The sequence below is a fragment of the Lagenorhynchus albirostris genome, chromosome 3 (assembly GCF_949774975.1).
Source record: "Lagenorhynchus albirostris chromosome 3, mLagAlb1.1, whole genome shotgun sequence".
In the NCBI taxonomy this organism is placed as follows: domain Eukaryota; kingdom Metazoa; phylum Chordata; class Mammalia; order Artiodactyla; family Delphinidae; genus Lagenorhynchus; species Lagenorhynchus albirostris.
In genome coordinates, this window is record NC_083097.1 from 97,784,872 (window position 1) to 97,798,172 (window position 13,301).

The 13,301-nt window shown below is 38.0% G+C and overlaps 1 protein-coding gene and 1 long non-coding RNA gene across 4 annotated transcripts in view; one reads left to right on the forward strand and one right to left on the reverse strand.

Moving 5' to 3' along the window:
* Window positions 1-8,477, reverse strand: part of LOC132518188 (uncharacterized) — a 37,183-nt gene extending 28,706 nt beyond the window's left edge. The window contains exons 1-2 of the long non-coding RNA XR_009539878.1: window positions 8,299-8,477; window positions 4,255-4,392 (exon numbers count right to left, since the gene is read on the reverse strand). This is a non-coding gene — a long non-coding RNA (uncharacterized LOC132518188). The remainder of the gene's footprint in view (window positions 1-4,254; window positions 4,393-8,298) is intronic.
* A 519-nt stretch (window positions 8,478-8,996) lies between these two features.
* The window catches only part of DMXL1 (Dmx like 1), a 124,030-nt gene continuing 119,725 nt past the window's right edge, over window positions 8,997-13,301 (forward strand). For all 3 annotated transcript variants that reach the window (XM_060143458.1, XM_060143459.1, XM_060143460.1), the window contains exon 1: window positions 8,997-9,132. In XM_060143458.1, coding sequence (XP_059999441.1) covers window positions 9,046-9,132 — 87 coding nt within the window. In that variant the 5' untranslated portion in view covers window positions 8,997-9,045. The remainder of the gene's footprint in view (window positions 9,133-13,301) is intronic.

Here is a 13,301-nt window from a genome sequence, read left to right on the forward strand (position 1 = left end):
CCATTTCCCCAGTTCAGTGTAGGGCCCTGAAGCCAAAGCGTCGACCAGTGAGAGGCAGCCCAGGTTCTGGCTGTTCACTGCTCTTTTCATCCATACCTATATAACAGCTATTTTCCACTTCCTTAGGTAGAAGAAGAAAAAAATAAGGATATACTCTCAGTCCACTTCTCTCTAAATTTGGGATTATTTGTGAGAATTCTAATGACTTGATTGTAACTTTCAAGGATTGCTTCTGGTAAATACAAGTAGAGCCACACTAAGCTTCAGCAATATCTTCCACTTGTACATTGGTTTTAATTTTTTCTGGTTTATCTCTGTTCCTTTCCTAACGTAGCTATTACTAAAAAAATTTTGCTGGTAAAAAATAATAGTAATAATTTATATTGGGACTTCCCTGGTGGTGCAGTGGTTAGGAATCTGCTTGCCAATGCAGGGGACATGGGTTCGAGCCCTGATCCAGGAAGATCCCACATGCCCTGGAGCAACTAAAACTGTGCGCCACAACTGCTGAGCCTGCGCTCTAGAGCCTGCGAGCCACAACTACTGAGCCCGCGAGCCACAACTACTGAAGCCCATGCTCCTAGAGCCCATGCTCTGCAACGGGAGAAGCCACCGCAATGAGAAGCCCATGCACTGCAACGAAGAGTAGCCCCCGCTCGCCGCAACTAGAGAAAGCCCATGTGCAGCAATGAAGACCCAACACAGCCAAAAATAAATAAATTAATAATAATACATATATATATACTTTTATTTATATATACTTATTTTTATATAATTTATATATATATATAAGTTATATATATATATGTATAATTTATAGAGAAAGTGTTACTTAATTAGATATTGGTGGACAGAGTGTGTGACTCAACTTCACTCCCCCATCTTCATGCAGAATTAGCCTCAGCTTATATTGCACAATTAAAGGAGCCACTCAAGTGACTCTCACCTAGACACAGATTGCTTCAAGTGTACTTGCTATGTTGTCCTAGGCAGAAAAGAGGCTCGCAGTTTCTTTTATTGGAAAATTTTGTGTCCTGCCTCATCAGTTATTCTATAATACATACATGAGTGAGTGCAAGCATAGCTCTGATAAGCTTTTTTATAATCTAATTGGGTAAAAAACCTTTTTCCCCCGTGCACACATCTTCTGTTTTCTTTGCTTTCAGAATATACGTCTTTTGTAATTATTCCTTCCCATGTTTGAGAAACATTCCCCAAATTTCTGTTCATTCATTTACCTCCCTATCTTGTCTTACTGTTTCAGCTAGGAGGAAGTGGAAGGCTCTGATCATTTACCAAATCATAGTCCCCATTCTTTTTTTTTTTAAGACAATATTTTTAGAGAAGTTTTAGGTTCACAACAAAATTAAGAGGCAGAAGCAGAGATGTCCCAAATACCCCTGCCCTCACACATGCATAGCCTCCTCATTATCAACATCCCTAACCAGAGCGGTACATTTGTTACAACTGATGAACCTACACTGACACAGCATAATCACCAAAATTCATGGTTTGGACAAATGTAGAATGACATGTACCCATTTTGACAGTACAGAGTATTTTCAACATGCTCTTAAAAAGACTCCGTGTTCTATCTAGTCATCCCTTACCGCCAACCCCTGGCAATGACTGATCTCTTTACTGTCTCCATAGTTTTGCTTCTTTCAGAACGTCGTATAGTTGGAAATCATACAGTATGTAGTCTTTTCAGGTTGACTTCTTTCACTTAATAATATGCATTTAAGGTTCCTCCATAACTCATCATGGTTTAACAGCTCATTTCTTTTCAGCACTGAATGATATTCCATAGTCTTGATGTACCACAGTTTATTTACCTGTTTACCTACTGAAAGACAGAGTGTTTACTTCTAAGTTTTGGCAAGTGTAAACAAAGCTGTTATAAACATCAGTGTAAAGGTTTTTGTATGGAAAGAGTTTTTAACTACTTTGGGTAAATTCTGAGGGGCATGATTGCTGGATTGTATGGTAAGAGTACATTTAGTTTTGTAAGAAACTGCCAAACTATCTTCCAGTGTGACCATACAATTTTGTGCTCTCAGCAGCAACGCATGAGAGTTCCTGTTGCTCCACATCCTCTACAGCATTTGGTGTTGCCAGTGTTCCAGATTTTGGCCATTCTAATACATATGTAGTAGTATCTCATTGTTGTTTTATTCTGCATTCCCTCATGACATATGATGTGGAGCATTTTTCATATGCTTATTTGACATCTATATATCTTCTTTGGTGAGGTGTCTTTTAAGGTCTTTGGCCCATTTTTCAATCAGGTTGTTTGTTTTCTTATTGTTGAGTTTTAAGAGTTCTTTGTGTATTTGTGATAACAATCGTTTATTAGAAGTATCTTTTGCAAATATTTTTTTCCCAGTCTGTGATTTGTCTTCTCATTCTTCTGACATTGTCTTTCACAGACCAGAAGTTTTTTTATTTTACTGAAATTCAGCTTATCCATCGTTTCTTTCATGGATCATGCCGTTGGTATTGTATCTAAGAAGTCGTCATCAATCCAAAGGTCATCTAGGTTTCTCCTATGTTATCTGCTAGGAGTTTTATAGTTTTGTGTTTCAATTTTGGGTCTGTGATCCACTTTGAGTTAGATTTTGTGAAGGGTGTAAGGTCTGTGTCTAGACTAATGTTTTTGCACATAGTTGTCCAGTTTTTCCGGAATCATCTTTTTTTTTTGCGGTACGTGGGCCTCTAACTGTTGTGGCCTCTCCCGTTGCGGAGCACAGGCTCTGGACGCGCAGGCTCAGCGGCCATGGCTCACGGACACAGCCGCTCCGCAGCATGTGGGATCTTCCCGGATCGGGGCACGAACCCCGCATCGGCAGGCGGACTCTCAACCACTGCGCCACCACGGAAGCCCGCCAGCACCATCTTTGCTCCATTGTATTGCCTTTGCTCCTTTGTCAAAGATCAGTTGACTATAGATCACAGTCTATTTCTGCATTCTCTGTTCTGTTCCAGTGATCTATTTGTCTATTCTTTCCCCAAAATCACACTGTCTTGATTACTGTAGCTGTACAGTAAGTCTTGAAATCAGATAGCATCAGTCCTTCAGATTTGTTTTTCTCCTTCAATATTGTTTTGGCTATTCTGGGTATTTTGCCTCCTATAAAAATTTAGAGTCAATTTGTCAATATCCACAGAACAACTTGCCGGGATTTTGATTAGAATAATCCCTCCACTTCATTACTGTCCCAAAGCCCAATGCTCTCAAGTTGCTCCCGGCTAACCAAAACTGCCTGCTGCTGTCTTCCACATGGCCTCTCCTTTGCCTTTCAAACTTACATCTCTTGACTTCTGCTTCCCCCTTAATGAAAACTCCAGTAGGTGTTAGAAGACCCACAATCTGATGCATGTGACTTATTGGTAGTTCCAAAACATTCCAAGAAGTACTTGCCTTTAACCAAGTGAATACCTATAACTGTGTATCAGGGAGTTTTCTGGTTGGAGATGTTTATTTTACCATTTAATAAAAGCTGCCCTTTATAGTCTGGGCGTGGGTCAAGGTAAGGAGGTGAGCTTTCCTTCCATCTTGTGGAAGGAGGAGAAAACTGTTTTGGGAAGATGGTTCTTTTTACCAGCTGACCACTGAAGACTCAACTTAAAGAAGTCCTGTCTCTTCTCATCTTGCCAGCTAGGGAATAAATAGTAGGCCCTGACTGAATCCACTTTGGGATTCAAGGGGCTTTGGAGAACACTTAAAGGGCCTTTGCAGCCCAAGAGATCTGAGTTCAAATATTTGGGTGGCAACATGACCTTGGCCAAGTTATTTAATTTCTTTGAGTTTAGGTTTCTTCATTTGTAAAACAGAGATATTACCCTTAGAGTGTTGTTGAGATTTAAATGAGATAAATAAAATACCTATTACAGTACAGATCGGGTGTTTAATAAACACTAGCTTTTATAAATAATTGCCCTTTAATAGTTTATGGGTGGAAAACCCTCCAGTTGAGCAAGTGAGGGTGAGCCAATAGTATTTAATGGCCAATAGTATTTAATCTTCAAATATTAGAGGTATTGGAATTAATTTTTCTATAGTAACAGTATTATAAATAATGGCTAGGGTCCTATACCATTGCTCAAATATCTATTTAACCTATAATATTGCTGATGGAGTTTTCTATAGTAAGGTTGCTGTTGGCAATACAGGCAGGTTTCTGGGGCAGTCAATATCTTAGATGCTCAGAGATCCTCATTACTTTTGTGAGATAATGAGTTCAGAATGCTTACATGAAATTCCAGCAACATAGTCCTCCTGATTCAGCCTTTGTTATAGGATTAGGAACTCTTTTCTTCTGACCTCCCTCATCTGTTGGGTGTTGGCTGTGGGGATGGAAGCCCCTCTTGGTGGGTCCCTTGGCACAGGCCCTAGGAGGAAAGGGATTTATATTAATGAGTTTAGGATGGCAGGGAGGAGGGTAATGACAGGGATGTCAGTAAATAAGCTAGTGAGAAAGAGGCATGATTACTTCTCCATCTGAGCTGACTTCCTATATGCTCCTCCCCCCACCAAAAAAAAAAAATCTCAGAGTTTAGCCTGTTTGCTTTTCCTTACACTGTAACCACCCCTCAAGTCTGATAAAAGTCCCCTTTCCCTTTAAGACCAGCACTGAAGAGAGCATATCTCTTTGTCCTGCCAGTCCCCAAAACCACAGTACTTTGGTTTTCTAAGAGATTTTGCTGCTAGCAATAAGGCAAAATAAGGCAAAATTTTATTTAAAAAAAAAATTATTTAAAAAAAGACTTCCTTTTTCAGACCCATCCTTCCTCTTTTATTTCTTAGAAATAAAGCTGAAGAATAAAACTAAAGAAACTACACGGAAAAAAAGAATGAAAGAAACTAAAGGGAAAAACCACAAAGGCACATAGCCTTTGAGCATTCAAAGGACAGAATAACAAAATTCAATTACAGATCAGGGAATAGTTAGATTCAAGAATTCCCCTGGACTTTTTGTGTTAGGAGGTGGACTTGTGGCCTTTGGGCAGAGGGGACAGGGAAGGGAGGATGAAAGGCATAATTTACCTCCATCTCTTCCATTTCCTTATCTTACTAATTTTGCTACAAGGTCAGAGTTATGCTCAAGTTGCATAAGAAGTCAGGACTGGATTTAGGATTGAATAGAACCTTGTCAAGGGGGAGGTGAGTGACATTACAGGGTGATCTATGAAGAGCAGCAGTTTGAAAGTAAAGGGATTGCCTATGGCCACTTCTCCAAGGTAGTTCTTCAGGGACTCTTTTTATATATATGTAAGTCAGGTCCTGCCTATATTCAGGGTTCAACTATTAGTGAGGATCTACTCTGTGCTATGATAAATATTGGGGAATCAGGGATACAATAGATGTATTTAAAGATGCTTGTGTAATCATCAACATGAAATGTTTTACTAATTAAGCTGAGTGGTCATGCAGGACAACAACCAGTCTGCACAGCAAAAGCTATTTCATAGATCATAGAGCAGTAGAGGATTCTTCCTATAAATTAGGGGTTGGCAAACTTCTTCTCTAATGGGCCAAACAGTAAATATTTTGCTTTGCAGGATATATAGTCTCTGTTGAAACTACTCAGCTCTGCAGTTGTAGTGTGAAAGTAGCCATAGACAATATCTAAATGTCTATGCATTGCTGTGTTCCAATAAATTTTACTAATGGACATGGGAATTTCATATAATTTTCATATACCATGAGATATTTTTCTTCTATTGATTTTTTCCAACCATTTAAAAATGTAAAAAACATTCTCAGCTCAAGGACTATATAAAACCAGACAGCAGGCCGTAGTTGTAGTGGAATAAATAGATATAGTAAAAGGATTTAGTTGTTTCATTGAAAGAGTCCATCTGCTAAACATCAAAGATAGGTTGTTGAATGGGCATTTTTTTCTGAATAAGAGTAAAAGGAATGTCCTCACTTTTCATTAGTTGTTGTACTGTAGTCCCATAGTTTTGGATACAGACTGGGATGGCCTCAGAACATTTGTGGCGTCTCAAACATCACTGGAAAATTTGATTTGGACTGAGGTTTGACGCTATATGAAAACTTTAGAAAGAATATGTCAAAAGGTTAGATTTAATTTAATAATAATAATGAGTAGCTAACATCTATTGAATTCTGACTATGTGCTAAACACTGTGCTCATTTAATCTTCATGATAATTGTATGAAGGAAGTCTATTACTATCCCCACTTTACAGATAAGGAAAGTAAAGCACGAAGAGATTAAGCAACTTGTCTAAATGACTGATTAGGCCAGGAGTCAAACTCTTGTTTATTTCAAGGATGAAGGAATTTAATAAAAACTAACAGATGTTTGTATGGAAATACGTTAATATAAATGTTTCAGACATTACATGAAATTTCTAAAAATCTTATATGTTCTGGTATAAGTCATAATTCTAGTTGTTACTTTAAAATATATATCTCAGAAATAACTAAATTTCCTTGCCAATTGCATTATTATGTACTTTCATCAAATCTTTAACCGTGGTCATTTTTAAGTCTTTTGTCATTTACAGACAGTTCTGGGTGTACTCTGATGCTTTTGCAAAAATATTCCCATAAAAGGGTTTCATCTTCAAGGAATTCATGGAAAAGACTCTGACAAGTACAGGTTTCTGGTAATTGACTATACTGCTGAACTGAATGAATAAGCATTTTCAGAACTCTAATGGAAAACTGATGAATTCATAAAAGTGCTAACAAAAGATCAAGATAAAAAAAATTAATTACATGGGACTGAGTGAACTGATAAGGATGATTATAAGTTTTGTGACTTTCTGTTTGAATAATTAAAAAAACCTAACAGATGTTTATCAGGAATAAAAATGCCAAGTAAAATGTGTTGATAATCAGGTTAAACTTGTTAATTTTACAGATGACGAAAACAAAGTTTACAAGACATTTTCCATGGTCACACAGCAAATGACAGATCAGGAGTAGATCTCAGATTTTCTAACTACTAGGTCCCTTAGTTTCTTTTATTCTGCTAAACAGTATGCCCTTCAAAACCAAAAGATAGGCAGAATAGAATGAGTAAACATGTTAAACTTTGGTCTATACACAGAATTTATGTGGAATATAGAAAAACCTTGATTTAAGATCTAAAATTAACTTAAAGTCATTTAAAATAAAATCTGAATTAATAATTAAAACACAAACTAAACTGTATGTTACACCTCAATAAAATAGGTTTTTTTTTTTTAAGACAAGTTATGTTTTAAATCCCTTATTTTTATGAGGAGACTGGGATAAATAATGGAATTCATTTACATCTTTCAAATTAAGAAAAGGGAGATGGCTCTTAAATTTATTTTTTTTAAAGTTTTTATTATAGTTGATTTACAATGTTGCATTAGTTTCTGCTGTACAGCAAGGTATATCTGTTATACATATATCCACTAATTTTGAGATTCTTTTCTTAAACTTATTTTTTAAGTAACTTTTTTTTATTGCTAAACGAAGTATATGTATACTGCAAAAAACTTAGGGAAAGCAAAAGGAAATAAAATTACCAGTACTCCTCCTACCCAAGTAATAGTGTGAACTTTTTGGGGGGTTGTTTGTTTTGCTTTCTGTTTTTTGTTTTTTGACCACAAGAAAAGGATATAAAATCAAAATCAGTTCACCAATTTTTTAAAAAAAAACTACTTTTTTTTTTTTTTTTTGGTGGGGAGTTCCTATTTACATTCACTCATTTAACATTTTCTGAACACCTAGGTTGGAAAGCGCACTGCGCTAGACACTTGGGATACAGGACAGTTTGTCCCTAAGAGGGTACCTGGGAGGAGACATAAAGAGATGTTTATCAATAATAATACAAAACTTGTGTTAAAATACAATTAGAGTTGAATCTCACAGTTGAGACTGTGACCCTAAACATTCTGGAATTCTTAGGTTTTTCCAAAACAGCTTAACGCAGGGCTGTTGCAGTACTGTTATCAGCACTACTTCAAAACGAATGTTAAGTTAAACATTGGCGAAAACCCTTCATTTTAGTACTTGTCAAATGTTTAAACCTTTCAAAATTTTCCTTTTTAGCGAACTGGAAACGCGCGTCCTGCCGAGGTAACCATTGCGCGGGGACAGAGACACTGCAGGGTTCACATTCACTTGGAGTATTCGCGGGACGCCTAGGGGAGCGGTGCTTGTTGGGACTTGTAGTCTCTACCGGGGCCGAAGACACCGCAACTGCATTTATAATGCACTTCTCCCTTTTAAGCTTTCTGGCCCAACAGTCAGATTAAGCCCCAACCTAAAGCATAATTTGACAACCCTTACCTCTTCCAAGGCTCTTTATGTTTTTACTAGGTTCCTTACGTTCAACATTCAAACGCACATCGTCCCTCACAAGCCTCAAAGAGATTGGTCTGTCCTCAGCAGGGGGTGGAGCCTTAGGTGGACTGGATCTCTGGATTGGCCAACATCTCACTCGAAGAGGCGTTTTCCACTTGCCTTTCTGCACACTGTGGTAAAAAAGTAAATCGTTTACTGCAGTGTTCCTTTTCGCCGCGAGAATCTCGCGATATTTCCGCTAAAGGGACCTAGCGACGCGTAGAGAGCTGCCGAGGCCAGTGGGGGTGGCCGGCACCGGAGCAGGGAAAAGCCAGGTTAGGGGGCAGAGGACTAGCGGGTGCAACTTGCGCCATTCGGGTTCGGTCCGGGCCAGCCACCCAGAACCCAGAGGAAGTGTTGTGGACGGCGTGTTCCTCCTGGCCGGTGGGTCGGCCCGGGGTCGCGGCCGCTGGGTCAACCCCGAGTTTCACCTGGGCCCGCGCGGGTTGTGACAGGTGCGCGGAAGAGCGCGGCGCTCCGCCCGCTCGCCGGTCCGCCCCCTCCGGGCCTCGCCTGCGCGGGCTCGGGATGAGCTGCGGGCCGCAGCTGAGCGGCTCCCGCTCCTGGCGCCTGTCGCTGCCGCCGTCTCCTCCCAAGAGCAGACGCCACCCGTGAGGGAAAGAGGGAGGGAAGCGGCCGCTGACCCCGGGCATGAGCCGGACGCGACATCCGTTGCTGGATTAAGGCGCCGACATGAACCTGCACCAGGTGCTGACCGGGGCTGTGAACCCCGGCGACCACTGCTTCTCCGTGGGCAGCGTCGGCGACCAGCGCTTCACGGTGAGTGAGGGAGGCTCCCGCGTCGCCCGTGGCGAGTCCGCGACCCTGAGTCAGCCGGGCTCGGCCCAGAGTGACGGGCAGAGGCCGAGAAAGCCTCGTCGCCCTCGCGGGGCGTCTCCTACGGAGGTCCCAGCTCCTTAGGGCCGGCGTACCTGGCCTTTGAGAACGAAGGAGGCAGTAACGCTTCGGTCATTGAGTTATTTAATGTACAGAGGCTAAACTCGGAAGTTAGAATGTTTTGTAGGATTTTTAAAGTTTTTAATCTGACGTCCTTGGGCTGGGGAGGTTTACTAAAATCGTTTATCCGAGAATCGTTGGTGTGTAATGTGTATGTGGGCTTTTTATTGCCCCACTCCATAGGCTCTAATTGTCAAGTTGAGGAGTCGTTGGGCTTGGTTTCATTTCTTCCTCTAAGTTTATGTCAAGTGTCTTTGTAGTTGAAAAGAATGGGTGTCTTAAAAACAGGTAGCTGTCAACAACTAGCGCTGAGTGAAAACAGTGCTTTTCACTTATTTTTCTTTAAATTCACTGGGAATAACTTTGGAAAGAAAAAACTATTTTTCGTAAATGGTTCACTCCTGCCATCCTTTGAATTCCATATGTAACAGTTTAGTAGTCCTGGGAGGCTTATATTTATTTTAGATTGTTCACATTAATTACTAAAAGTTGCATTACTGTTTCTCAGTAAAATTCCTCTTTGATGTGTAGTGGTAATTCCAGGTTAAAGTTTAAATGAAAGTGTCTTGTTTTTCATTTGTTTTCCCCAGATAGTGAAAGGAAGAGGGCCCCAAACTTTTGCTGTTTATCAGTATATTGACATTTTCTGCCTTAACTATAGCGGGTTTTTTTTAAAGAATTAAGTATAGTTTTTATAATAATTTCAAGCTATAAGTCAGTATTGCACATGATAGCCTATATCTGAATATATGTATAGTGCTCATGATTTTTGCTACAACTTGAATAGCTATCTCTTAGTTGTGATTAAAACTTAATTTTGCATAAAAAAGTGAAACAAAATAAACATCTTAGTAGATGCCCTAGGTTTTCTTCTCAAACGATTTTGACTTTTGTCATCTTTATCAGTCGGAATAAATAATAGGAAAAAAAAGTAGTCATTATTTAACATGGTGTAGGCATTTAATACCTGAATTGTGCTTTTAGATCTGTGCCAACCAAGTACTTTGCTTTTGAATAGAGTCTGTACCTCCCCTGTAGAGTGACTCACACACACCTTAACTTGCACTTGACACTAGCAGTTTTAGAGATTCTAATTCTAAATGTTGACCTCGCTTCAGTGCTCAAGAGGAGGGTGAACTCTGAGAGTCTCAGTGGGCAACCATAGTCTCCCTGCAGTTGAACATTGCTCACTGCTCTTGCTATTTAGAAAATAAAGATCATCCTAAGAAGATTTTGCTAGTGGTAGATTATAGGATGGTAACATTACATTCTCTGTTATCTCCTAAAATTATATGAGTGCTTCCTCCAATGTAAATTCTAACAACTTTTTCTGAGAAGGCATTCAGAATCTATGTAAGCAGTGATATGAACTTCAAAGCATATACAATATGATGGCCTATTTATACACCTAGATGATCCTTCTAAGTGTATATAAAATCTTGGTGAATGCTTCTGTTATGTTAAAGGAGAAATGAGTTAATGTACCAAAGATAAGACTATCCTACGCCATCATGTAGCTTGTTGCACAGTTCTACTGAATTTTAAAGTCTGTTTCCATAGACCAGACTTTAATCATCTCCCACCAAGCCTACTGCAGATTTCTTCCAGATCTCAGGAATCAGTCCAGTAAATAAGGTAAAAATAAACATTTTGTTGTTATTTAGTATAAAGAGATCCCAGGTCTCTATAATTTTGGTGATAGTTTATTAACAATCATCTTTTTTCCTTTGCAGCTAATCCATCCCTGACTCTCTAACATTAAATTGATATTCCGTTATAAACCAAGTTTCTTGCCCTCAGTCTACTGGACACTATATACATCTTAAATTTATCTCTCTTGAAATTACTGTCTTTGCTAAAATGTAGAATCTGTTGTTTACTCCTTGAATTTTGTTTTTAACCTCTTTTGATTTTGGCTTCTTTTTCTTTTCATAGAAAGAGAGCAAACATTAATGGTAGATGGTATGTGCAGACTAAAAAACTCTCTCCAAATTCCAGTTTTACTTGAGCTAGGGACATGAAATCTTCTTGCAGGCCCACTTGAAGAATTACTTTGTTTGTCCTGTTACATTATGCCTTCTCTAAAGACAAACTTTACATTCGTAATTCATCTCTTTGCATGTTTGCAGATAACTTATTTGTTCTTGTTTTGAAAGATTACAAGAGATGAGATCTCATTTTTTGAATACAGTCTGACAGGTTTTAAATTGAAATGAAATTGAGTGGCATTTCTCATGGATTCTTGATTTTAAAATATGAAATTACTAATATAGTTAGTATATGTAAGTATTAGATACTTTTTTACTACTTAAACTGGCATCAAACAATTTTGACTTTTCTCTTAATAAGAAAGCTTCTAGTAGGCAGTGACCTTTTCTCTTATACTTTCAAAGCACTTTATTTGCGCTTTCATTATATTAGTGACCTGTCTTGCCTTGTGTATGTCTTCCACAGTTTCATTGTGAGTGCCTGGAACAGTGATTGAAGTACTGGTGTCACCTAATAGTAGAGTCATTACCTGAATTTGATTTCCAACCTAGTCCTTATAGTTAGTTATGTATCCGTGGGCAAGTTCTTTTACATTCTTTGAATTTCTTTTTTTCTTATCTGTAAAGTGGGGCTAAAGAAGAACTTATTCATAGGGTTGTTACATGAAAAAGTGCTAAGTTCATTGCTTAGTACCTGTAAAACCCTTAAAAATGTCAGTTATTATAAAGGCTAAACTCATTATAATGCATAGCACATAAAAAGTGCTTAATAAATACTGGTTGAATTGATGACTAATAGATAAAGAAGCCTTATCTATGTAATTAAAAATTGTGCTTTTAAAAAAATATTTTTAATAATTTAGATTTGAGTCCAAATAAAATACTTCAATTAAAGTTTAAAATTTTTTTCCAAAGTCATTTATTACGCATTTTGCCATAAATATCAGGTGAGTAACCAGGAGAGATTTCAGATATCCGAAGCAAAAATTCTTTAATTTTTCTTTATTTACATGAATTTTTCTCTCACTCCTTTTCCCTTGTTAATTTCATACTGTCTTTAGAGTGAAAGTATATGAGCAACCTGGTCCTAATCTGTTGACAACTTTTGTTTTTAGAATAAAAATTTTATTTGTAAAAGACAAATAATAAGTTAAAAACAGGCATAGTTAGTTAGAATCTGGATTTTCTAATGTTTCTGTGCATGCAATAGATTATCCATACTTAGTGTTGAAATTGTGTTTTTACTGAAATGGAAAGGGAGATAATTTCCAAGAGACAGATTGTGTTAATATTTAGGACTTGCTGTCTCTAGTTTGGAATTTAAATGCCTTTGTTATACGAGGGATAACAAACATGTAATAACTCCAGACTCCCTTTTGTATTAGACAACTCTGTGTTCCCAGCCAAGGGGACCCAGATTAGAAGTCAAAAGACTGACTGCAGCTATCCGGGTGTTGGTAGAGAAATGGAGGCTGACTTAGCATTCTCCTTCTTTCTGTAATAGTAGTTTAACTTTTTGTTTTGTTCACTGTAGGGAAACCTTTATAGGAGGTTCTTATTTTGGAGAAGCATGTTAATGTTTGTGGATGGAGAGATACAGGAGGGGAAAGTTTGATACTGTTTGTATCTGGAGAAAGAGAATGATTTTTGTGGTACTCATATGCTATTACGAGTACAAATTGGACTTCTTTTTACATATTTAGCCTATTTAAAAATTTTATGTTTTAAATAGTATTAAGGTTCCTTTAAAATTATTGAAGTAATACGAATTCTTAATGTTGTGTTTAAAAAAATGAGAATAATGTTAATTACAACATGCCAAACATAATTCATTTAACCAGGAAGTATACCAGGAAGAAATTCTTTGGGATATTTACCTGGTGTGGTTGGTTAAAACAAAACAGTGAAAACAGGAAATCTAAGTACAGAAATCACAGGATTTCCAAATTAGAATGCTGACTGTGGCAGCCTTGGGTAATTTTTGAATATTGGAGAAGGTTGTCT